The sequence below is a fragment of the Anolis carolinensis genome, chromosome 2 (assembly GCF_035594765.1).
Source record: "Anolis carolinensis isolate JA03-04 chromosome 2, rAnoCar3.1.pri, whole genome shotgun sequence".
Classification (NCBI taxonomy): domain Eukaryota; kingdom Metazoa; phylum Chordata; class Lepidosauria; order Squamata; family Dactyloidae; genus Anolis; species Anolis carolinensis.
The window spans coordinates 64055893-64083172 of record NC_085842.1 but is presented as its reverse complement, the minus strand read 5'-3'; the positions used below and the strand labels follow the sequence as shown (position 1 = coordinate 64083172).

The following is a 27280-nucleotide window of genomic DNA, read 5'->3' as shown; positions in this document are numbered from 1 at the left end:
ATATATCGTGATATTTTGGTGCTAAATTCATAAATATAGTAATTACTACATAGCATTACTTCATATAGAACTACTTTTTCTGCCAAATTTGTTGTCTAACATGATGTTTTGGTGCTTCATTTGTAAAATCATAACCTAATTTGATGTTTAATAGGCTTTTCCTTAATGCCTCCTTATTATCCAACATATTCGCTTATCCAACATTCTGCCAGCCCGTTTATGTTGGATAAGTGAAACTCTACTGTATAGTCAAAGTTTGTATGTTTGTTGAGCAACTGATTTCCAAGAGAACTCCAACTTCCTGATAGCACTGTGACTCCCATTGCTGACGGATCTGAACCAGACTTGGCACACAGACCCAACATGACCAACAGACCATACTGGCGGGGTTTAAGGGCACTGACCCACCATGGCAGAAGTTGTAGTTCACCCTGCATCCAAGAGAGTATGCTCAACCCGACCAATGATGGATCTGAACCACACTTGGCACACAGAACCCCCATGACTGACAGAAAATACTGTCAGTACTTGGAGGGACTGACCCACCGTAGTGGGAGTTTGGAGGGACTGACCCACCGTAGTGGGAGTTGTAGTTCATCCTGCATCAAAAGAACACTCTGAACCAAACAACAATGGATCTCTAGATGAATCTGGGCACACATACCCAATATGGCCAACTTTGAATGGTGGCTGGATTTGGCAGGACTGACCTTGATTTTTTTGAAGTTGTAGTTCACCTACATCCGGAGAGCACTATGAACCCAAACAAGGATGGATCTGAACCAAACCTGAGACTCATACCCATCATGGCCGTCTTTAAATACTGTTGGGGTTTGGGGGAAACTGACCTTGAATTTGGGAGTTAGTACACACCTATCCAAAGAGTGCTGTGAACCCAAACAGCGATGGATCTGAACCAAAATTGGCACACAGACCTGACATGGCCAAGTTTGAATATGGGCGGGATTGGCACAATAACAGATGAAGATGGGAGTTGTAGACCCATTAGAAAAAGCATGAGAGTATGCATAAGAGTCCTAATTGTAGGAGAAAAGTAAATTGATGATGGTGATGGTGATGATGATGATGGGTTTTCTTAAAATCTAAAAGCCAACAATTAATACTTTTTATGTTTATTGTTGCAAAAGATCTAACCCAAGCATCGCCGGGCACCTAGTTTTTAAAATATAAATTAAAGGTTTTCATGAGATATCTTGTATCCCCGTATATTTTTTAAATTACTATTTATTCATGTGTCCATATCTCATATAACCTCCGGTTTGCTAGTAAAACTCAATTACTGTGTCACGAAATGATGCATGTCTAAAAAGTATGTCACCAACATGAAATGTTTGTAAAGCTCTGCTGTATACTTTATTCCAGTTCCTCTAGTTTTTAAGAGAAACTAGATATTTTGATCCCCGCTTTTGTGCAATTGCATTCATTGCTTACGTGTAACTGGGTCTAATTTGTGAGGCTGTCTTTAATCTTTAAACATTTGGATTAACTTATCTAAAGGGTCACCATGTACGTACTTGCCCAAGCCTCCAGACTGGTATCTGAGGGTCTGTTTTTCAAATTTTTGCTGAGAGGTGTTAGTTTGACAATTGCTAGCAACAGGGCCTATTCAGTAATGGTCCTGTATCTTTGAAATGGTCTGCTCCAGGGAAATAGATATCTATTGGTTTTTAAGATAATTTTTAAAGACCTTTAAAAAAAACAATTTTATGTCTGTTTTTATATCCTAGTGCAATTTAAATGTTTCAGTTTCCTTATTTTCTTTCTTCAGTACTATAATTTGTAATCTACCAATATTCTGTTAACTGTGTTGATAGCGTAAATACCCCAAAAGCCAGGTAAATATATCTATATATCTATGCTGACCTAGCAACCCGAAAGATAGTTGCATCTATCAAGTAGGAGATAAGGTACCACTTATAAAAAGTGGAGAGGCAAATTTAACTAATTTACAACGTTGGAATGAGGAAGTGCGGTCAGAGTGGATTATGAAGCAGCTGCTCCCCCCTGTGGCCAGAATCGAACATCCCCTCAGGAGAAGGTTAAATTGCCTCTGCGTCTGTCTGTCTCGGTTCTATGTATATGGGCATTGAATGTTTGCCCTGTGTATAATGTGATCCGCCCTGAGTCCCCTTCGGGGTGAGAAGGGCGGAATATAAATACTGTAAATAAATAAATAAATAAATAATAAGTAACATTGTGGTGAACTATGAAAGTGTTAAATTAGCTTGGGACATTTAATAGAATTCCCATCATTCAAACAGAACAAAAGATCTGAAGCTAATCTTTTTTTGCCAGTGCTTAGCTGTGGATCTCTTGAATCTGTACTGAAAGCAGCATTAAGTGTATGCGGAGTTCATCTGTTTTAGTAAACCTTTGTAGTTTGTTTTTAATATATACATGATATGGTTTCAGGTCTTATAGGTCTAGGTCAGTGGTTCTCAACCTGGGGTCCCCAGATGTTTTTGGCCTTCCAACTCCCAGAAATTGTAACAGCTGGTAAATCAGCTGGGATTTCTGAGAGCTGTAGGCCAGAAGCATCTGGAGACTCCCAGGTTGGGAACTACTAATCTAGGTAAACCTGAGCTCAAGTATATACAGGCATCTCTCTATAAACACAGGTTCTGCATCCATGAATTCAACCCAACTGTGGCATCAAAATACTTAAGAGGGGATCCAAAAAGCAAATGTTACTGTTCAGCATTGTTTATAAGAGATGACATTTTATTACTCTCTATTTTATAATGGGATTTGAGCATCCATGGATTTGGGTATCTGGGGTGGGAAGCTGTACTTGGAATTGAACCGCAGCAGATACTGAGAGCCCACTGTACTACACCCTTACTGGTTTAAAATTAAGGTTGGAATTGAATGGATCCCTGGGTTGTACTGTACTAACCAGCCTAATAAGGATCAAGCATGCTGAAAGTTGCAGTTCAGTGACATTTAGAGAGCAGCGCCTCTCTCTCACACATGTGCGTACTAGAAGTTCTTGGGTCACTTTTGGGGGTTATTACTCCTGTTAGTCATGGTGTTGGATAGATACTAGGCTTGAGCGATCCACGAAAAAATTGATTCTAATCTCGTTTCAAAAGCAGAGGGGGGTAGCGTTTCGTTTCTGAAGACATTTCCGAATTTTGCCCCCCAAAAAATTCGAAATTAACGAAAATTCGTTATTTTCAAAATTAATTCGTTAATGGCGGACGCGCATGCGCAGTGGCCCAAAAACAGCCCAAGAGGGGGGGGGAGTTAGGGGGCTCTCCTGCACTCATTTTTTCAGCTATACTGATCAAATTTGGTACAGTGGGAGAACACAATCCACCCTGCTTGTTCGCTAAATTGCAGAGCGTTTGCCCTTTCCTAAGATTTATTGCGCAATTTTATAGTTCATATAAAAAATCTTTATTTACCAATTGCAAAAAATCTGTTCCTGCTTTTGAATTGTTATTTCCTGTTCAGTAGGGGTTCCTTCACTGTGAAAGTCCTTCTTTTACTTGTGTAACATTGTTTCAGTGCCCGTAAATCTGTCAAAATGTTAGGGCATTGGGGGCCATTGGCCAAGAGACACATTGTGCTGCCTGCCACAATGCGCAATGACTTTCCCCAGGCATCCATATTGGAGGCCATTATACCACAGTGGTCAAGCCCCTCCCCCTCCCAAGAAATGTAAGATTTGTGCGACGTTGGTTTGATTTATCGCCTGATGGCAAAATGGGGGCTTGGATCCCACTCCCCTGGGGAGCCGGCCACCGTTGGCCGGCCCCACGCCACCACCCCACCACCCAAGGGGAAGGGCGTGGCGCCTTTGAGGCAGCTAGTGAAATGGGGTCCCAAGCCCCACTGACCAGGGGGGCCGGCCACCGTTGGCCGGCCCCAGGCCACCACCCCACCACCCAAGGGGAAGGGCGTGGCGCCTTTGAGGCAGCTAGTGAAATGGGGTCCCAAGCTCCACTGACCAGGGATAATGGGATGTGCAACCCTTTGGCCAGACTTTGCACTATGGAATCACTGTTGGAGTGGCTGCCCTGGCACTGACCGCAAGGCCTATAGAGCAGCAGCACAGCAGCAGGAAGCCAAAACAGGCTCCCTTTTTTCCCAAAGGAGGTGGGATGCAACGCAGGATAATGGGATGTGCAACCCTTTGGCCAGACTTTGCGCAATGGAATCACTGTTGGAGTGGCTGCCCTGGCACTGACCGCAAGGCCTATAGAGCAGCAGCAGGAAGCAAAAACAGGCTCCCTTTTTTCCCAAAGGAGGTGGGATGCAACGCAGGATAATGGGATGTGTAACCCTTTGGCCAGACTTTGCGCAATGGAATCACTGTTGGAGTGGCTGCCCTGGCACTGACCGCAAGGCCTATAGAGCAGCACAGCAGCAGGAAGCAAAAACAGGCTCCCTTTTTTCCCAAAGGAGGTGGGATGCAACGCAGGATAATGGGATGTGCAACCCTTTGGCCAGACTTTGTGCTATGGAATCACTGTTGGAGTGGCTGCCCTGGCACTGACCGCAAGGCCTATAGAGCAGCACAGCAGCAGGAAGCAAAAACAGGCTCCCTTTTTTCCCAAAGGAGGTGGGATGCAACGCAGGATAATGGGATGTGCAACCCTTTGGCCAGACTTTGCTACTAGCGTTGGAAAAAAAGAGAAGTTTCCTAATAAAAACGAAAGCCCACCCCGCCCGCACCAGCAGGCAATATGGCGGCGCAGCAGAAAAATTGCAGGGCTGGTGGGCAAATGGCAAACGCCAAGCTTGTGGGGGGAAAAGGCCACAGGCCCTTTGGAAAAACACCCTGCAGAAACACCCAACAGTTTCCCACCCCACCTCACCCACCCACCCTTTTCTCCCGGTCTTATAATCTGTAGCTCAGCCAAGGAAGCTGTGACGCAGCAATCTTGCCTGCCTGCAGTGCCTGGAATCTCACTAGCGTTGAAAAAAAGAGAAGTTTCCTAATAAAAACGAAAGCCCACCCCGTCCGTAGCAGCAGGCAATATGGCGCAGCAGAAAAATTGCAGGGCTGGTGGCAAACGCCAAGCCACAGGCCCTTTGGGGAAAAAAATTCTGAAACACCCAACACTTTCCCACCCCACCTCACCCACCCAACCTTTTCTCCCGGTCTTCTAATCTGTAGCTCTAGCTCAGCCAAGGAAGCTGTGACGCAGCAATCTTGCCTGCCTGCGGAATCTCACTCCCAACCCACCCTCTCTCTGCAGATCCCGAAATGAGCTACGAGGCGCCCGTGCATGCTCTTTTCATTCAGGACGTACTACCAGCCCCTCCCCTGGGTTAAACGTGCTCTCTGATTGGCCACAAGGTGGAAAGAACACGCTAGGTTGCCCCAGTGCACTTAAACAAGTTTGGGTGATTTGCAAAACCTTTTTTTCCCAACGAAAAAAACCGACGAAATAAGAAAAACGGGCCTGTCGCGGTTCGAAACCGCGATATCCAGACGTGTGGACAATCAAGGTCGTATATTGCTTCACAAGTTACAAAAGTAATGAATTAGTAACGAGTAACGGGGAAATCGAATTATTTGAGCAAGCCTAACAGATACAATGGTCATGTACAATGAAGGTGGCACCTTAGAAATACCACTGAAAGAATGTGCAGAGAAAATGCCGTCAGCTGTGTTGATGTCCTAGGGAGGAAACTCCAAAACAAGACTGTAATGTAAGACCTTTTTATTACAATCACTTGGTAACCACATAAGCCAGCTTTTAGCCTCCAGGGAATGCTTCTTGAAGCTTAGGATTTTTTTTAAAGGTGATGGTAAAGACCTATTTTTAAATTCAAATGGATTCAAGAGAGTGATGACTGGAGCTCTGTGCAAAGTAATAATTCTATACCTAGTGCAAAGGATCACAGCACTTGTGTTAGTTTTTTATGGGAACTTGCAGCCACTTTTCCAACAGCTATATTTTTGACGTTTCAAATCTCAGGGAGGCTTGCAAGTACAGTAGAGTCTCACTTATCCAACATAAACGGGCCGGCAGAATGTTGGATAAGTGAATATGTTGGATAATAAGGAGGCATTAAGGAAAAGCCTATTAAACATCAAATTAGATTATTATTTTACAAATGAAGCACCAAAACATAATGTTAGACAACAAATTTGGCAGAAAAAGTAGTTCAATGTGCAGTAATGGTATGTACTGTATTTATGAATTTAGCACCAAAATATCACAATATATTGAAAACATTGACTACAAAAATGCATTGGATAATCCAGAATATTGGATAAGTGAGTGTTGGATAAGTGAGACTCTACTGTATTTAAAACTATAGTAACAAATAAATCTGTTGCTTTTGATATTCGTCATTTAACAAAATGGGATGGTGTTAGCTGTGGAGAGAGGGAAGACTTACATGCGTAATTTGTTCTGAAATAATGGTATTTGAGGACAGTCATTCTCTCTTTGTCCTTGCAAGGGCTGCAGAGTGCACATTGTCAAAGTAGGACAAAGTTTCTTTATCTAAATGAAGCAAGTATAAGAGGAATGGCCCTGGTACGCACTGCTTCTATGTGTTTATTCAGCCTGGGAATTTGGTGTGCGACTGTAGCTCACTTAGAATTTGGTTTTATGATCACAAGAAACTGATCTGGCTTGGAGATATTTATTATTTAGTGGTGAATGGGGGTCAAAGCATCTTATGGTATGAATGAAAACAAAACATCTCTAAAACAATATGAATATAACTGGACAAAATTCGCCTTGATAGAGATGTTGTGTGATCTTGAAACCACAGTCAGAAGTTAGTATAAGATGATAGCTCAGTGCAGTGCAGAAGCAACACTAAGCTGTTTTATTTGGTGTCTTGCTAAATTCATGTATGTATTTTTGAACTGTGTCACTGACTCACACAGTAAAAGCCTAGAAAACTTTTACTGTCTGAACAAACTCAATGTGGCAAGTACAGTCTGTACTCACTAAATGTACATCTTTACATTGTAGAATTAATGCGGTTTGGCATCACTTTAACTGTGCTTAGTGCTGTGGAATCTTGGGAGTTTGTTGAGGTACTCTTTGGCGGAGGAGGTTAAAGCCTCGTAAAACTACAACTCCTTTGAATACATAGTATTGAATCACGTCAGCTAAAATGGGATCGAGCTGTATTAGTTTTACGATGTATATACCTTCCTAGTTCTCTTCAAATGTGCTGGGCTGTGTGCTGGCTGGGTTGATGGGAATTGTAGTCCATCATAACAGGAAGGGTGCCAATTTGAGTAAGACCAGTGATTCTAGAGTTTCAGGTCTTAGGGAGCATCTACACAGTAGACTTAATGCAGTTTGACACCTTTAGTCCTCCCTGTAGATGTAGATACTAGGAACTGAATCTGTGATGTTACGCAAACAAAGACATTGTGCATTTAGGTCATCCCATGCTAGGGACAAATCCTATCACAGGTCACTACATGTTCTAAGAATCATCTGCAAGTTGTCTATGTTTATACAGGACATTTTATTTAATAACATCATGCTTTCATTGAAGAGGACATTTTAACTGCATCTTGCAGACAATAAAAGTTTGAAAGATTACACTATGTAAAAAGATTGGAACAAAATTCTGTTCCTGGTTTGAAAGTGTTATTTCCTGTTTAATTGTGCGGCACTTAGCTTGACAGTAGTTGTTCTACTCCAGAAACTTTGTTTTTGTAGCTGCTACAAACTATGTTCAATTGGTTGAGACTCTGTGAGATATTCATTGAAAAATGATAGCAAAATGTGCTGCAGGATGTCCCACAAAAACAAAGTTATTTCAATTTAGTAAAACCAATGTGGAAATGGCATTTATAACCCAAGAACAAAAATTGTATTGCATGGTGTTATGGGGCATAATGGAGCCCCGGTGCCAAAGTGTGTTAAAGCACTGAGCTGCTGAACTTGCAGGCCGAAAGATCGCAGGTTCAAATCCCAGGAGCAGAGTGAGCGCCTGCAGTTAGCTCCAGCTTTTGCCAACCTAGCAGTTCGAAAACATGCCAATGTGAGTAGATCAATAGGTACCGCTCTGGTGGGAAGGTAACGGTGCCCCATGCAGTCATGCCGGCCATATGACCTTGAAGGTGTCTACGGACAACGCCGGCTCTTCAGCTTAGAAATGGAGATGAGCACCAACCCCCAGAGTCAGACATGACTGGACTTAACATCAGGGGAAACCTTTACCTTTACCTATGGGGCATAATAAATGACTCTCAATGAAGTTTTTCTTCTTCACCTAAAGTGGATGATACACAATTATCTGTTTTTTAAAAAATATTTCTAATGTTCATTAAGTTATTAACATTATGACATAGTAGCATAATGTAGCTGTTTTTAAATATAACAAACAAGAAACTCTCTTGGCATTGCATATTATTTACCCCAAAAGAAAGATTTTCGAGATTTATATGAAATCTTTAGTTCATAGGTTCACAGCATGAGAAAATAGCAATGAATTTGCCATTCAACTAAAGCGTCTCTCCATAGGTCCAGATGTGATGGTGGAGGATGTGGAAACTCCCTGCTGTCACTGATGCAATTAATAAAAGTAAACCATGTTGAAAGGAAGCCTAGTTCTGACTAGCCATTTCTATCATCCTGTAGAGCAGATGCCAGCTGTTCTGTGAGTGCTATTCCCACCCCCTTTTAATGCCATGCTTCAACTGATAGATGTTCCAGTTTTTCCCCCTGTTCTATTATCAGTCCTGCAGTGAAACCAATTTTTTTTTTTCATGTCAGGAGCAATTTGAGAAACTGCAGGTTGTTTCTAGTGCGATAGAATTGGCTGTCTGCAAGGACGTTGCCCAGGGGACTCCTGGATGTTTGATGTTTTACCATCCTTGTGGGAGGCTTCTTTCATGTCCTTGCATGGAGTTGGATCTGACAGAGGGATCTCATGCCCCCACTTCCGGGTTTGGTTCAAACTGGCCACCTTCAGGTCAGCAACCCAACCTTCAAGTCGGCAGTCTGCTGGCACAAGGTTTTAACTCATTGCACCACTGGGAGCTCCATAACAAACGATAAAAGATAACCAGAGCTTTAAAGTTTAATGCCTGTCACAATTATCTGATAAGTAAATTGTTGCTGGCCTTGGACATTTACAAGAGTTTTTTCTCTCTCCTTGAATCTATGTGATATTGAAAATATATAACTATTCTTCATCTATCTGTTTGAGAGCTTTAATTTCCTTGGTTCAATCCTATGGAATCATGTGAGCTGTAGCTTGGCCCCAGCACCCTTTGGCAGAGAAGGCTAAAGACCTTGTAAAACCACAACTTCCATGATTCTATAGTTTTGAGCTGTGGCAAATCAAGTGTCCGATTGCACCAATTCGACAGTTTTGATCTCTAGAGAAGAGCAAGAACTGGCATGTAGTTGGATTGTGTTTGCTAGTTTCTGGGATGCAAAAGTAAACACTTCAGTGATACAACTCATTGTTAACTTTTGGAATTAATGCAAAAGGAGTTTTGTGTATTATTTTTTCTTTGTGATGACATACCTAATTGCCTGTGATATAGTTTTATCTTTGTCGCTATCAATTGCTAAAGATTGGCTTTCCTTCTTTTTATCTTCTTTTCTAGAACTGTGACAGGAGGTCTCCATCGGGGACGTCTGTGGAGAGATTCACTATGTATGACAATGTCACTGAAATACCGGGCACAACACTAGTGACCGAACTGGACAATGTGACTTCTTTGCCCTTAACAACAGCACAATTCTTTAATGACACTAACATTACCGTGCCACACAAGTGTTTGCTGTTGTTGTATGAAGACATTGGGACGTCCAGGTGAGATGCTGCTATATTTAAATGTCTTTAAAAAGATAAATAGACAAAACAGTTTTGCTTTCTCTGTGGTAAGAAGCACAAAAACATCCTTTAAAACACAATTTTACCTTTGCTTCTAGAGTTCGCTATTGGGACCTTTTGCTGCTTGTTCCCAATGTGCTTTTCTTTGGGTTTCTCCTCTGGAAGCTGCCCTCTGCCAGAGCCAAAATCCATGCCACCTCCAGCCCCATCTTCACTACCTTCTACATTTTGGTGAGTAAAGGCATCACTGTTTGTAAACTACTTGGGTGTTAATTGACACTCATCTGTCTCCAGATCAGGGATTTAATGCCTTGGGGTCTAGTGTGTCAGATCTGCACAACAGGAGTGCTTCCACACAGAAATATGTGTGTTACTGTGGAATTGCTTACGCTATCTGGAGCATCTGTCCATACAGCACAAATACTCAGATGATTGCATCCTTTGAGAAAATAACTTTTCAGAGAGAGACGATATTGCACTTTTTCAATAGGTTTGATAGAAAGAACTATCAACATTGAGACCTTTCTGTTCTCTCCTTACAAGAATTTCTCTGTGGTTTTGAGTTGGATATTGGAGAGGCAAGCAACAAATTATTATTATTGTATGACACAGCAAACAAGATAGATAAGATGGATTATTATTATTATTATTATTAGTTGGAAATTGGAGAGGCAGGCAACAAATTATTATTATTATTATTATTATTATTATTATTATTATTATTATTATTATTGAATTAAACTTCTCTTTTGATGGTAAGGAAGGCTGCTGCATCTGTCTCTGATGCCTCTAGGTTAATATCTTCCCCTCGTCCTTCTGGTTATGTAATCCAAATTGAGCCATCCACTTTAGAAAGCTTTCCTATACATTAGCTATCCCTGTAAATAACTTTGAATGTTTTCTCTCCTTGAATCTATATAATATTAAAATATATATATAACTATTCTTTGTCTGTCTGTTTGAAAGCTTTAATTTCCCTGGTTCAATCCTATGGAATCATGTGAGCTATAGTTTGCCGAGGCCCCAGTACTCTTTGGCAGAGAAGGCCAAAGACCTTGTAAACCACAACTCCTATGATTCTACCGTGTTGAGCTATGACAGATTAAGTTGTGTCTGATTGCACCAATTTGACAGTATAGATCAGGCATGGGCAAACCTTTTTCTCTTGGGGCCACGTTGTGGGCCCAGACAGGAGGGCTGAGATAGGAGAGAGAAGGGCCGGGCACACCCTGGGAGAGGGTCGGGCCTGGAGGGGACAGGGCAAGGCCTGGGTCATCCTCAGGTTGTCCTCCCAGCATAAGGACAGGGCTGCTCGCCCTATCCTTATACGAGGAGGAAGGCGGGACATGCAGCAACTGCCCTGATCTTTCCCTGATCCCCCTCCCCATCCTCCTCCCCAATTCTCAGACTGTTCTCTTGGCATTATGCCAGGAGAAGGGCAGGACAAGAGGTGGTTGAGAGTGATCTTGAGGGCTCTCTGCTGCCACATGTCTTCTTCGAGCCATCCTCCCAGCATAAGGATGAGGTTGCTCGCACCGTCCTTTTGCTGGGAGGAGGTCGAGACACATGTTAGCTGAGAGCACTCAGAGCACTCTCAGCTGCTATGTGCCTTCCTCCCCCATCTTTTTTGGCATAAGGATGTGGCGGGCTGCCATGTCCTGCCAAGAGGACAGGGAAAATGAAGAGGGCCTGAGGTAAGCACCCAGGGGGCCACATCCAGCCCCCAGGCCTTAGTTTGCCCATGCCTGGTATAGATGCATTCTTTATCTCTAGAGAAGAGCAAGCACTGGCATTTAGTAGGATTGTATTTGCTGGTCTCTGGGACGCAAAAGGACACAGCCTGGGATAAAGGTTGTTATAATAGAATCTATACAGTCTGTAGTTTGATCTCTGTGGGGTTTTTTTTTAAAAAAAACTTCAATCTACACAGTTTCCACCTTTCTATATTAAATGCATGTTATAAGCCAAAGCTATTTCTAGGAAAGATAGTCATCTCTCAATTTTCATGGGTGTCAGGGTTACAGAGATGGGGGCGCAGGAGAAAGCAAAGGCTGCTGCAAAAATCTCCTTCAGTATCATTGTATCTCTCTTTTTTCTCCTGGAGGGGGACAGCAACAATAAATGAGATTTTTACAGCAGCAAAATATGTAGCTTGTATGTTTGAGGGGCTTTAAGATATTTACAATTTTCCCATTTTCTCAGGGATCCTGCATCCCTTACTCCCATGATAGTTGAGGCCTGACTGTAATCTGCAAATAATCAAATCCACCAATGCCAAACCCGCAGATGTAGAGGGACAACTATATTTGGAAGACATGGAGGAATATTTCCTTTATGCTTGATTTACTTTATGTTTATCTTGAGGAAGGATTGCTTCCCCTGCTTCCTCCTTATCCCTTTTTTAATTTTCAGTGTGGTGCAGGATGCAGCAGCCCCTGCTTTCTCCTGCTCCCCCGTCGTGTACCCCTGACATCCATGAAAGTTGACAGCTGACTGTCTTTTCAAGAAACAGCTTTGGTTGATAACATGTATTGACTATAGAAATGTGGGAACTGCAACAGCCATACCTACCTAATAATAATAATAATAATAATAATAATAATAATAATAATAATAATAATAATAATAATTTTTTAGTCTATAAGCCTGTGGTTCTCAACCTGGGGTCCCCAGATGTTTTTGGCTTTCAACTTCCAGAAATCCTAACAGCTGGTAAACTGGCAGGGAATCTGGGAGTTGTAGGCCAAAAACATCTGGGGACCCCAGGTTGAGAACCACTGCTGAGCAGATGAGATGCTTTTAAATCTCTATTTTTTTAACATCCCTGCATAATCTTTTACTCCTGTGTGCCATTGCTGTCTTTCAATTCCTGCTTAAGCAAAAGGTCTTCCTCTGCTGGGAACAGGGAAGCCTGTCCATTGGAGGAAGAGGACAAAGAGGCAAAATGGAAGGGCTAGCTATATTTTTTTCCTCAGGAATTGGCCAACCTTTGCCTTTTGCCTGTGGTTTTTCTCAGAATTATTATGATGGCAGAAGAAACAAAAAATTGCCTTCAGGGAAGAGGATTAAAGAGTTAGCATGGAAGGGGGGTGAATATTGTGCTCCCTTCTCAGACATAATCATTGTTATACCGGCAAGCATAAATATATCATCATCATCATGATCATCATCATCATCCTCTTCTTCTTCCTCTTCTTCTTCTTCTTCTTCTTCTTCTGTTTATTTTTATCCTTTTATCTCAGTCGAGATGCAAAGATCCTAGTCTAAAATTCTTCCTCTCTTTCTCCCCCTCATTCTCATTCATTCTCACACATACGGTACTGCTCACAATATCCCTGGCAGTGTGGGAAGCCAGTTGCAAAGCTATCTTACACTGGTAGAAAAGGAGTTGAAGAAAAGAATGATAGAGGAACGGTTCTGCAGTAGCTTCACATAGTTTTGGAGCAATTGACTGTAGTTTTGGAGTGATGTATTATTTGGCTGCATTTTTGTTTAAAATTGCAACAACCAGTTTATCTGTACATTAGGTGAAACAGCAAAGCAAAATTTAAATTGATTCAGCTACAACATAAACAGGCCACAGGTATCAGGATTAGGCCTGTCAAAACAGGCCTGTCAAAACAAAATTTTCATGGTAGTTCTGGATGCATGGTGTTACCTCGAGGTGTAATACAGTGAGCTTTGCAGTATTTTGGTTCTGATGCAAAACTGAAGCTAATGTAAATGTAAGAGGTGCCTTATGCTGGAACCTTTCAGCAGTGCATACAATGACAGCAACGGCAGCTACTTATTTTGGGAACTTTATCTTAGAGAGGAAGTAGATGCACTCTCCTGATACATCACAAGAGAGGAAAACAGGATATACAGAGAACAGCGGCGGGAGGGGGGCTGATGCATTACAGGATATGCACATGCTTGCTTTCCATCCTCATTCACTGCTTTTCCAGCAAGCTAAGAAGGCATGTGCAGGATGATGCAAAAGCCTCGTCAAGTCTGGCTGGAGTCTGTGTGTTGCGTTGTTAAACGTGGCACCCAAAGACCTGTCTAGCCTAGCCTTATGGCCTCTGTCTCCTTTCTGCATCTGTCAATGGGATTACTGTATCAGCCATATGGAGGCTCCGCTCGGGCAGGGGACGATATTCTGTCGGATTGATGTGGGTAAATTAGGATATGTGTGACCTTTGGAAAAGGGAGTCTCTGAACACTGCTGCCGCAACATCTGTTACAATTTGGGATCTGAATAGTGTGTGCTTCATACAAAGCAAAGATTTATATTCCCTGCCAAAATAACCTGCATTTATTTTTCATAACTTAATTTTCTTCCCACTAAAATCTGTTTCATAACATATTCATTTTGTTTCATAACTTGAATATTCTTCCCAATTATCATTAGGCATTTAGTCCTTTTGTAGCCTTATTGTAAGTCATCCCATGATAGTAGAGAGGCAGGATCTAAATAAATGAAATAAATACAAATAAATAATTGAGAGGCACAGAGTGGGTTTTGGAGTGGGTGGGTAAATCATGCCTGCTCTCTTCTTTTATTAAATTTATCTTCAGTGACTCAAACACTTGGAGGATAGAAAATTTAGATATTCAACACACTGAGTATTGCAGGACCTAAAGGCCTAGGCATCCTAAAGCCACTGGGTTCTGTCTGATCTTGGCAGCTAAGCAGGGTCAGTCCTGGTTAGTACTTGGATGGGAGATAGCCAACAAATGCCAGATGCTGTAAGCTGTATTTCAGAAAAAGAAACTAGCAAAACCATCTCTGGGGTGCTGTGAGTTTTCCGGGTTGTTTGGCCATGTTTCAGAAGCATTCTCTCCTGATGTTGCACCTACATCTATGGCAGGCATCCTTAGAGGTATCCTTAGCATTTAATGGCCTTGCAGCTTCAAGTCCTGGCTGCTTCCAGACTTGGTTGTGAGGTGTTAGCTGGCCATGATTGTTTCATGTCTGAAATTCCCCTGTTTTCAAACCATCTCTGTTTGTTGACTTAGATAACACTGTGACTTTCATGGGGTTCCTATAAGTTGACAGATGTCTTGAGGTCACATCGACATGCACAGCAGTTTGTGCCCTCGAGTTGTAGACTTACAGAATTGCATACTTGACCCGGATCATAACAAATGCCTAAAGAAGTTGGTATGAATCATTTTGAGCTAGTTATAGAAACCAAAAGTGTCTTTATTTTAGAAAATGTTCACACACTCTTCTGCTTCATCTGACAAGCAGCAAACAACAGCCATTTTGATTGTTTTGGTTGCCCTTCGGTGCATCCTTTCCCAGTACAGCTCGAAACACTGCACCAGGGGAAGAGAACCTTTTGGCCCACCAGGTGATATTGTGTTACAACTCTCATCATTCCTGACCATTGGACTGGCAAGGAATGATGGGTGTTTGGGTCAACTACCAACTTACCCAACAGTGTTACAAATTTTTCTATCCCAAAGATTTGGCTCTAAAAACATTAGTGTCTTTGAAGATGCTTCATAATTCCTATCTTACATATTTTTCCTGCAATGAATGAGTTGTAGAGGCTATCCCAGATCTGAGGCTTTTTCAGTGCTGATCTTGTGAGGTTGGCTACCGACACCACAAATTCTGGGGAGTGGAACATGAAGGGATGATGATGATAATGTTGGTGAGAGAAAAAGGGGAGTTTTCCTTTAAAACCTTGGAAATCTTAAGTTGATTTAACTTTTTTTGTTGGCCTTGGATGTATGACCTGCATGATGTTTCTTTGCTGGGAGAAACTGCCGCTTGTGACATTTGGCTGGCTTTCCACTACTGCTATTATCAATTATTGTCTTTGCTGTCTGTAAGTGTTCAACTGAAAAGCTAATTTGTTACTGAAAATGCTTTGAACCTCTCTTCTAGGTTTTCGTAGTAGCTGTGGTCGGGATAGCTCGGGCCGTTGTCTCCATGACCGTTAGTGCTTCAACGGCTGCTACTGTTACAGACAAGGTGAGATCAGCTTGAGCCCTGCTGTGGCACCATTTGTGGTAGCAAATACCATAGCTCTGTTTTAGTTCTATTTAGTTATCAGTTATTATCACATGTGCTCCACATATGCTCCACACTGTTTACTGTCATAATACCAGAGTGAATGGGCTAAAGATCAGATTGTACTGCACAGTTTGCAATGGAACACATGGATTTTTGACTCCTAATTTTGATAAGAAATTATGTACCCCAATTTATGAATCTGAATGAAGAAATATAACTGTCGCACCTCAGGACTGGTTCACCTTGCTACAACACACAAACTCCACCACAGCAGGCTTGAGTTTTTCAGTTTATTGAAGAAAGATAGCAAAACTTAATAAAATGCAGTAAAGAAAGTAAAATCCAATTGCAAGTGCAATCCTTAAACACAGTTCAATAATTTTGTAGTTATTAGTCCAAAGTCCCAAAAATAGCACAGTAGATCCAAGGTAACATGAGTACATGAGCTTCAAAAGTAGTCCAAACACAGATTCTAGGCATGAGATGAGGCTTGAACCGAAAACAAGGCAAGAGATGATTCTCCAAAAGCAAGGTTGCTCTGACTGGAATCTTTCCCAAATTACATCTCTTTTAATCCTCCTTGCAAGACATAAACATATTCCTGTGCACTCTTGTTTCCCCGCGTCTGCCTGCAATTCTCACAGAGTGATGGAGGCCTGATCTCAACTTTAACCTGGAATCCCTGTCTATCAAGCATTCATCCCCCTCACTACCATCTGAGCTCTGTTGACAATTCTCAGACTCCTGTAGAAGGTCATCCTTATCTTTGCTCAACTGAGAAGTTTCCACATTCCCCTGTTCCATCTGTTTTTCCAAGCCATCCACAGATCCCGAATCCACCTGCCTTTCTGAGTCGACAACATTCCCTGGGACAAACTGCTGTTCCACATTTCCTGGAACAAACTGCTGTTCCTCAAATCCCCTTTCTTCATCATCAGACTGAACCACAACCATATATGCAGTTCGCCACCACTTTAATTGTCATGGCTCAATGCTATGAATTCTTGATAGTTGGTGAGGCACCAGCCCTCTTTGACAGATTAGGTTAAAGATCTTGTATAACTACAACTCTTATGATTCTATAGTGTTGAGCTGTGACAAAGTGCAGTCAATTTGTATTCTGCAATGTAGATGCATTAAAGGAAAACACGAGGATAAATCAAAACTGGAGCTTTGTTTTCAGGGATTACAAAGTCAGTTCTGCTACTGAGAACCAGTTTTTCAGTTAAACATATGCTCAAAGGCACTTTGTCCTTTATTCAAATTGTATGTGCTTCTCCCAAACACCCAGCTTGGTTTTCTAGATGACATTGAGGTTTTGTGTTAACTAAAACAATATGGTGCAAACATGAAGCTCATCCAACCTTACCTATAAATCCTAAGAGTATACTAAGGAGTATACAGACAGGGTTGTTGTATGTCTTTTGGGCTGTGTGGTCATGTTCCATAAGTATTCTCTCCTGACTTTCGCCCACATCTATGGCAGGCATCCTCAGAGGTTGTGAGGCATGGAGAGACTAGTCAAGGAAGGTAAATATATATCTGTGGAGAGTCCAGGGTGTGACAAGAGTCCTTTGTCAGTTGGAAGCCAGTTAATGTTGCAGTTAATCACCCTAATTAGCATTGGAAAGGTTTTTCTCTTGCCTGGGGGGGCATCCTTTTTTCAAAGTCATTAGCCTTCCCTGGGGCTCCTCTGTCCTCAGAGTGTTGCTTCCAATCTACAGTTCTGATTTTTGAGTTTTTTTAATACTGGTAGCCAGATTTTGTTCATTTTCATTGTTTCCTCCTTTCTGTTGAAATTGTCCACATGCTTGTGGATTTCAATGGCTTCTCTTGTGTAGTCTGACATGATAGTTGTTGGAGTGGTCAAGCATTTCTGTGTTCTCAAATAATATACTGTGTCCAGGTTGGTTCATCATTCTAAGTTCTGCTATGGCTGATTTCTCTGGTTGAGTGAGTCTGCAGTGCCTTTCATGTTCTTTGACTCATGTTTGGGCGCTACGTTTGGTGGTCCCTATGTAGACTTGTCCACATCTGCATGGTATCCGGTAGACTCCTGCAGAGGAGAGAGGATCCCTCTTGTCTTTCGCTGACCGTAGCATTTGTTGGATTTTCTTTGTGGGTCTGTAGATAGTTTGTAGGTTGTGCTTCTTCATCAGTTTGCCTATGCGATCAGTGGTTCCCTTGATGTGTGGTAAGAACACCTTTCCTCTGGATGGATCTTTGTCTTTGTGTCTGGGTGGATCTCAGATCTTTGTGCAGATCTGAGTTTACAGTGTGTTATTATTGACTCTTGGCACAACACATTTCAAGGGTTTTGTGCACTCCAAAGCGAAGTATTATCTTTTCTTTACTTCCTGATTCTTGTCGAACTGTACTCTTTTCCCCTTTTTTGCTAGCCATATTTGTGTACACACAGAACTTCTTTTAAAATACTGTAGTCATCAAATTCTAGTTCTAATTTTTTCCAACACTTTCTTTAAGTGCCATCTTATGAACTAGTAGAAACTCTTTGTTTACCTTTTAAGTGGCACTTTTTCAAAGACATGGCAATATTGGCCTGTTTCAGTAGAAAAGGAAGTGAAGAAGGAAAGAAAAAGGAGTCTAAACCAGTTTAGCTCAGCACCAGCTTTTGTAGGTCACAACCCACTTTTCTTAAGATATATTGTCATACAGCCAAAGTAGTTCAGCCATTTATATACAGGTGGGGTGTATGTGCATGAAATATAATAGCAATGCAAAATATTTTGGCATGGTGATGGAGTGACAATTTGTACTTAAAGTCCCAAGGGAAGATATAAATAAAGTTATTAATAATTTACATTTCTCTCATACCCGGGTGCATCTGCTTATTTGCCTTTGGGTGCACTCACCGTCAACTGTCATTAAGATCTGCCCTCGTCACCCTTTCACCATGTTAACATATTTTGTATTTCTGTTACATTTCAAACCCTGTCTTCATTTTTGTATTAATATTTGTCTACTGAAGCTGCACTCCATACCCCTGAAGCAGTGGGCTATTGTTTATGCTGAAAATACTTAAAGGTGCCACAACACTGCTATTTTCTTAATAGCTTCTATAGCTTCCTTTTCAGCCATCTTCCCAGCAAACCCCTTCCCAATGAGTGTTTGTAGAATAAACACCATGACAGACCAGAGATTTCATAGCCTTGATTTAGTATAAGAACAAGAGGCTGAAAAAGAATGACTTATATAACAATGACTCTTAACAAGAACTTTCACTGCCATGGTGGGTTTTTATTGCTGACCATCAGTTGAGGACTATTTCCTATAGAGCGTTTCTAGGAAGAGGATGATTCTAAGTTCTGTGCCATGTGGAAAAGATGCACATAATCTGTATCAGTTAGTTATCTGCATTGGAAGGATGCTTATGGGCTAGACTGAAATCCAGTAAAGTACCAAGACTTGAGACCAAGCACAGTGATCACAATTGTAAAACTGGGGTGGACAGATATTGCTTTGAAATAAACTTTGCTTGGGTGAGTCAGCTTCTGGATGGTAACACTATGTTACACAGTTTTTGCTCCTGGGTTATAAATATAATTTCCTAGTTGGTTTTGTCATAAAAAACATGGAAAAGTTTATTAAACTGCAAAAACTTTGTTTTTGTGGGACATCCTGCAGAACATTTTGTTATTGTTTTTCCATGAATATCTCACATAGTCTCAACCAATTCAACATAGTTTGTGGTCACCACAAAAACCAAGTTTTTCGAGTATAACCACTACAATACTTTTAAAGTAAGTACCGTACAATTAAATAGGAATACATTCAAACCAGGAGCAGAAAATTATTCAAATTTTATTACATAGTGTTATAGATGCTAAAAGGCAGTATCTTGTTTCTATCTCTGTATTTCTGTAGAAAGGTCAGGATTGTATATATTCAATTAAAAAATCATTCACCAGATGTATGCACTAAGACAAGCTTGGTCCTCTGCCCAGAACAACTAAACTGTAAATCGTTATAGGGAAGAGGAGTGAATTGTATAAAGCTGTTTCTGCTCCTAGGTGTTGTCCAGGATTTATCCAAAGTGTTGAAAGTCTCAGTCATTTTCTTCTCACAGGAATCAGGTATTCCCCTTCCACCTGATTTCCCTTTCACCTGGGTCAGAAATTTCCTGTTCAAACATGTAGCAAAAGAAGCACTTTAAAATGCCTTTTGGCTTGAATGGCCTAAAGTTAACACATTTTGGACTGCGGTCCTGCAGTTAATTATCAATGAAACAAATCAAAATATTATTGATATAGTGTTGGATTCTTTTTATCCATCTTCCAGTCAGAAACTGCGAACTTCCAACCGAGTTCTTGGTAGCATGTTTGGAAATATCCCAGTACTGAAGGATGCGGAATAATTTGTTCACGTGTTTTTGACTGGACAGACTCTGATCAATTGTACTGACTGAGAACTTAAAGCGAGCCAAAGGACTGAAGACAAAAGACAATTTTGAACAAATATTTTTTAATATTAATGTATTGGCCAACAAGGAAGGCTTTCCAGGAGATTCCGGGGGAATCCTTTTTTATGGGTACATGCATTATTTTGCTATAGTAATACGTTGTTAAGAGATTATGATTGTTATTTTTTCTTCGTATTGATGAGATTCTGTTGTAAAATGAAAATGACTACTTTCTCTAATATACACCAAAAGAGAGATCTTAATAAAATCTTTTCACAAAGATGACTGTTTCACTCCCATAGCATTGCAGAATACGTGTCTTGGATATAACTATTCCTGAAAATGCATGTGAGCATCCATGCATTGGGCCAAGAGAGAGACAAGAAAAGAAAAAACATTACTGTGCTGCATTCTCTTCGGAACCTTTTTGTCCTGCTTTCTTGACTTTGTCTTTCTCTTTCTGACCGGCATTGTCTTCCCCAGATCCTTTGGGAAATCACAAGATTCTTTCTTCTAGCCATAGAGCTGAGCATGGTGATCCTGGGCCTTGCATTTGGTAAGGAATGTTCCTTTGGGTGGCTTGATATACTTTCCCTTTCCTTGGTGAGACAGTTGAGGCAAGATGAATATGCCCTACTTTGGGGGAAACGGCAAATCCTACTAGTGGGGAACTCAGCCATTAGGCTTGCTTGCCTCTGATTTACACTCACCGTATGCTTTCTCTAGCTACACAGTTGGAGTGCTTTTCTCGTGTTAGTCAGGCTGGAGAAAGAACATTTGAGCATACAAATATTTTTTCAATCATATATTAAATTAAAAGCATTTCCAAATAATGAGCATTTAAAGGAGCACCTGTTGCCCATTTGTTCCAAGGGAGTCAGACATGCTTTCTAAAGGCAGTATTTTGTATTCTGGCATTGCTGTACATTTGAGATATATAGCAAAATAGTCAATAATTATGACACATATATATTTTAAAATATGGATCTATATAACAAAAAATATGGCAGCGTGTGAATAACATTTCATCAGATCTAGCTTCCATTTTCAGCAGTGACTGGATAGCCTCGCCAGGATATCAAAGTAATTTACTACTCAAAATAAGGATATGTAGAACAAAGTGATTTTTTAAAAATAGTAAATCAATATAATAATATACAAATATTAACACTGAAAATACAATTAGGACAAAGGAATCAAAATAATTATACTGTCACAGTCATAATGCATCACAATGAAGTGCAACCCCCTGTGGATGGTAAAAATGAATCACATTTGAACCTAAGTTGTCTTCAGTGGTGGTGTTGTAGTGACAGGGCAACTAGAGATAGCTGAAAGAGAATCATAATAACTGTGGAACACGTGCAGAATGACAAATTATAATAACTAATAGAAAAACTAAGAAGAGTGATCTGAAATGCTACTGTTTGGATTCTTCTATAACCTATGGCAATTGTGTGATTTTCTGGGAGATGGGGCTGTGTCATATGAAGGCAACACTTATCCCATCCTGTCCCCTTCTTAATGCCTTCTCCACAATCAGGCAGTTTTGATTCAAAAGTAGAGATAGAGAAGATGTGGCTGTCCAGATGTTGTTGGATTGCGACTCATCTGTTCTAGCTGGCTTAAATAATGATGAGAGATAGAGACATGCAAAAGACCATACATTAAGTACTTTGGATCAAAAGGGCTGGATTCTTGAGATAGGGTAGATAAGCTGGAAAGAACAAATCTGTTAAATTTCAGAAACCTGAAGAGAATCAATTGTATGTAAGGTTGGTTTCCTGAGCTAGAAGTACCTGAACTGTGGGATGATGAGGAAAACAACCAATTATGTGTATAGTCTTCAGTTGTCTGATGCAAGGGTGCCAGAGTTTAATGTGTCCAATGTGTCAAGGCGATGATGACTCATTGTGTGATCATTCTTGCATTCAGGTCATCTGGAGAGCAAATCCAGTGTCAAGCGCGTATTAGCAATCACAACAGTGCTGTCTCTGGCCTACTCTGTCACCCAGGTAAGCAACAGTGAAGCAAGAGTACCCGCATTTCCATTTTATTTCCTCAAGAGAGGGTAGCCTATGTGTGTTTTTATTGTGGAAGTAAAAGAAGAAAACCCATGTCAAGGAAACCGAAGCATTCTGCCATAACTTGGGAGGGAATCATTCCTCTTCCAACTCCATCCCAAGAGGTGCCATTTGAGACAGGATTTGGGGAGAAAGTAGATTTAGGTGTCTTAGTAGATGCCTTGGTAAATTGTAGAAGGCCAAGGATTTTTGAAACACATTTGTCTGTCTAGCTGTTTATAGAGAAGCAAAGACTTTCCAAGGTTGTTCACAAGTTAAAATGCCAGGTAATAAAACATATAATCCAGTTTGTTAAATTACTTCAGCCACAACAAGAAAAAATGGTGTTAGAAATAATTGAATATAGCAGTTGGCCTTCTGGATCCATAGACTGTGCCCACAGTTTGTTTGTTTGTTTTTAAAAAAATCCCAAAATGAAATCTTGATTTTGTAATTTTATAAGGAACACCATTTCACTACACTGTTTTATATAATGGAACCTGAGCACCTACGGATGTTGGTATCCACTGGGGATCCTGGAACCAAACTAGGGAGTGCCAATGGCTGGCTGTATTAAATTAAAATCAGTCTGAAAAAGAAGGTATTTAAAGTGAAGACAACATGGGGTAAATACTGTCATTTTTAATGGGAAGTTCCTTTGAGTCCTTGTTCTGGGAAGAGAAGACAAGATATAAATAAAGCGAATGAAGGAAAGAAAATTAAAATCAAGATTTGTGTGAAAGTCACATGCAATTTGGGTTCTCACAAATTCCTAGGCTCTGAATTCTTTCATCTGAGGATTATGTCTTTGAAGAATGATCTGGTTGGTGGATAATGGACTCCTACTCGAAGAACAAACGAGAAATTGCTGGCTTGAACTGTGCTGACCTGATTTTAGAGCCTGTGTCCAGGCTGCACTTTCTCTTGGGAGAGGGAACCAACTGGCATGACAAATTTATAGGATTCAGACATTTACCTGCCCCTGCAGACTATTTGCATTGGGTCTTCAGCTCCTAAACTTCTACGAGCCATGCAGCATGATGTCCTGGAAAGATGGAGCCTATATTGTATTTTTGCTTCTGTTTTCTAATTCAGCTGCTTCTGCTTTAGATTACCTGGCAACCAACAGGGAATGTATGCCATATACCTGACTTAGCTTTAGTTCAAATGCGTCTCGGTTGAGTACAGGACACTGTAGGACTGGAGCTTTTTTATCACTCGAGATCTAGCTACTACTCTCTTTCTAGACTTGCAGTTAGGTATATCCATCCCACTAATCTGTAAAATGGAGATTCTGAGGCATTTTGATAGCTTAATATATTAAGGGAATCTAAACAATGCAGCATTTGTACGTTTTCAGCATGTTCTTCTTTGTTGTCATGCAAGTGTCTAGGCTAGTTGTTGGCATGGAAAACCACTGTGTTAACTGGAGTATTCTTGTCTGTTGTTTTGACCTCTCTTAGAAAAATGTAGTTAACTGAGAGCTATGAAACAAAGACAGAACAATTCCTGTTTAAAACTTAAGTGGCAGAACACTGTCTAGAATTGCTGATATTGCCAAGATGGCTTCTCTTTCGGCTTTAGATGCATAACTTCTTCATATGTGAAGTTAGGTTTGCCCTTTGACAAGTATGAAAGGTTTATAGCTGTGAACAATATGGAAGCAGTATGGAACTAATATACAGTATAAAGCAGATTGACTTATAGTAAATGTTCGGGTTCTGTCAGTTGTATCTATCTTCCAGTGACTACAAGGCACTGCCTTTTCGTCAATATTTTCTGCCAAAGATAGAGACAGGTCTTTCACCTGTATTTTTCTCCTGTTAACCCCATTTTTCAGGGAACGCTGGAAATACTTTATCCGGATGCCAGACTCTCAGCAGAAGACTTCAATATCTATGGACACGGAGGAAGACACTTCTGGCTTGCAAGCTCTTGCTTCTTTTTCCTGGTAAGAATGAGGATAGGTGTTTTTTTTCTGTGCCTATTATGTTTTCTAAATGCATTCATTAAATCCCAAGATAAATTAACCAGCATCTTAGGTGTTCTCCACTCACTTACCCATAGCCATTTGCACTCCATCTCACCTGCTCTTTTCTTCTTTACCAGGTATATTCCTTTGTGGTGATGCTTCCAAAAACACCCTTAAAGGATCGTATTTCTCTGCCATGTAAGTTAATTGCTTCTTCAAACCAATATTACCATTCTGATAAAACATCTGCACCCCTGCTTCTTTAACAATCTAGGCCAGAGCATTCCAAACCGTGTGTTGTAGCATGTTAGTGTGATGACTGCAGTGTGTGTGTGTGGCGCAAAAGTAGAATTAAAAAAAAATCTTGCACATATTTTCAAATTGTTACTCATAAATGACACAAATCTTGGAAATGTGTGCTAATCTTATAAACCATATATTTTAAAAATTATAAAAGAAAGATTTTGTGAGATATATTGTGTACCCATAGATTTCATTATTACAATTTGTGTGTGTTTCCATATTTTCTCTAAGGTGTCAGTTTAACCTCTGGTTTGCTAACAAAACTGAATGACTGTGTTGCGACATGATATGTGTCTAAAAGGTTTGCCACCAACATGAAATGTTTGGAAATCTCTGATCTAGGCAAAGCTGTTATCACATCTATAACATCAGTAACTCCACTGTATAGAACAGTGGTTCTCAACCTGGGGTCTCCAGATGTTTTTGGTCTACAACTCCCAGAAATCGCTATCATTTACCAGCTGTTAGGATTTCTGGGAGTTGAAGGCCAAAAACATTTGGGGACCCCCAGGTTGAGAAGAACCACTGGAATAGAACAAGAGTGGGGAGTGTGCTGCCTGTAGGCCACACATGGTCTCCAAGATCCCTTTAAGTGGTCCATGAAACACTCTCACCCCTTCTCAATTGATTTTCATCTGGCTGAATTTTTAGCAGAATATATCCAAGACAATATCTTATTACCCCCCCCCCCCCAATCTAAATACACAATCTAAACTCCAGAAAAATAGTGAAGTTCAGCCATTCTTAGTTCCAGTTCCAGAAGTAATATGAAGGGAATTGACCAGAATTTTGGTCATACTGATCAAAATAGATGATTAGTTTTAGAATGCCTTGTGCCCATGGAGGCAAAACATAATAGGAAGAAAACATAATCATGGAATGAGGAAAATGGCCACATCCAGGTATGTTAAAGTTACATTAATAACCATAGATGGAGAATTTTCTGAAAAAAGCAACTCACAATATCTTCTTTCTATGCTTAAGTGCTTGCAGTAGTTTTTTTCCCCGTTGCTCAAAATTCAGTTGTCCACTAAATAGATTACAGTATATAATATATACGGTACTAGAACTGATCTATTTTGTCTCTTTCTTCTATTCCATTCTCTTCCCAGCAAGGAAGAGTTTTTACGTTTATGCTGGAATTCTTGCTGTGCTGAACTTGGTGCAGGGTTTGGGTAGTGCGCTACTCTGTGCTGGTATCCAAGAAGGATTATGGTATGTATGCTGAGATCTGATACAACAAAGCAGTCCTTTGGGAAACTTGAGCAGAAGAACTTCAGACTAATTAGACAATGACTTACAACTACTAAGCGGGTTTTTTGGACTTCAGCTCCCACCATTCCTAACAGCCTTCCATGCCTGTTGTAGACTCCCAAATTTTCTGGCCTACAGAAGCTCTACCTCAGCCACTTAGCCCACCACTGTGCCACACGAGATCCTTTTTCTGACATCTCACCTGGGATTCATGATCTCTTGTCTGAGGAACAATCCCTCTTCAGAGAAATTGAAGTGATCACTGTAGCTACTCCTAGACCTTACACCCTTTCCTTTCCCTAGGGATATTTTTGTTATTTTTGTTTGTTTGTGTTGGCTCTTGTGTAGAAGTAACACCCTTACTATTTGCTTACACAAGATCTTTAGACAGAAGGCAGGATGTAAACATTTTAATGAATAAGTAAATAAACATGACGTTGAAAGTGGTAACCTCAAATTTCATGGACTGAATGGCTGATCAAGAAAGAAGTAGTAAATAAAATGAATAAAAACCAAGAAATCATAAAAAACATATAAAATAAATAAAATTTATTAGTAACATCATGAGAAACGAAAAATAGAGGTAAAATAAATGGCAAAAGAAGTACAGGAAAGAGAGGATTTGGTTTAAAAGCCCTAGAGAAACACAAATATAGTTATCTTTGTTTAGTTCACATGTCGTATTTTGGTTTACAGCATATAGATGGGAATCATGGGGCAGATTTGCGCCTGCAACTCCCAGCATTCTTCTGTGACTGTGTCTACAAGGGCAGCTGGGACTTTCAGCTAGCCTGGTCACAGATGTTTGCAGATCTCTTTCTACTCCTATTGTGACAAAATAACAAATAATACTATTTTACTGGAATGTTTGTGTGCCTTTGTTGATTTCTGGTAGTTGTACATGACTGATAGGCAATCTAGGAATGGTGTGATGGTACACCGCTTAGGGCTTCCACTTTCCTTTCAGCATACGAATAGAAATGCTAAGAGAAATGGAAACCTGTGTGCACAATATGTCACTGCAGGAAAAAAAAATCTCTCCTGTGCCTGAGGATATACTCGATGCAGTCATTAAACTGTATTTGTGGCACCTTTAGTCTAATGGGGCTGCAAACGCTGTGCAATAAAGATAATACCTGAAGGCCCTCTTTCCGGTGAGGTATGCAAGTGCCTCTGGAAGTTAATTAGTTCTGTCCATAGGTGTCTAGAGTCATGCTCGGCTTTGGAGTTAGAAATCATTTATTTCCCAGTGATGCACTATATCTGTAAATGTAGAAATACCACTTTGCTGTAATGCATCTCTCCCTGGCGCAGCCACTTTGGAGGGCACAGCCGTGACATAAATAGGGTTGCAAGAAAAAAAATGGAAAACGCTTCCTGTTCTTTTAATGGCTGTGTAGAAGAGGGAATTTCAACAGGTATTTCTGGTTGTCTAGTTGTACGCCAAGCAGTAC

At 40.7% G+C, this 27280-nt stretch overlaps 1 protein-coding gene across 1 annotated transcript in view; it reads left to right on the top strand.

Moving 5' to 3' along the window:
* Positions 1-27280, top strand: part of tpra1 (transmembrane protein adipocyte associated 1) — a 41406-nt gene that overhangs the window by 6245 nt on the left and 7881 nt on the right. The window contains exons 2-9 of the mRNA XM_062969816.1: positions 9575-9783; positions 9903-10035; positions 15686-15772; positions 20718-20790; positions 22170-22249; positions 24138-24248; positions 24407-24467; positions 25685-25787. Of these exons, the coding sequence (XP_062825886.1) occupies positions 9623-9783; positions 9903-10035; positions 15686-15772; positions 20718-20790; positions 22170-22249; positions 24138-24248; positions 24407-24467; positions 25685-25787 (809 nt within the window). The 5' untranslated portion in view covers positions 9575-9622. The remainder of the gene's footprint in view (positions 1-9574; positions 9784-9902; positions 10036-15685; positions 15773-20717; positions 20791-22169; positions 22250-24137; positions 24249-24406; positions 24468-25684; positions 25788-27280) is intronic.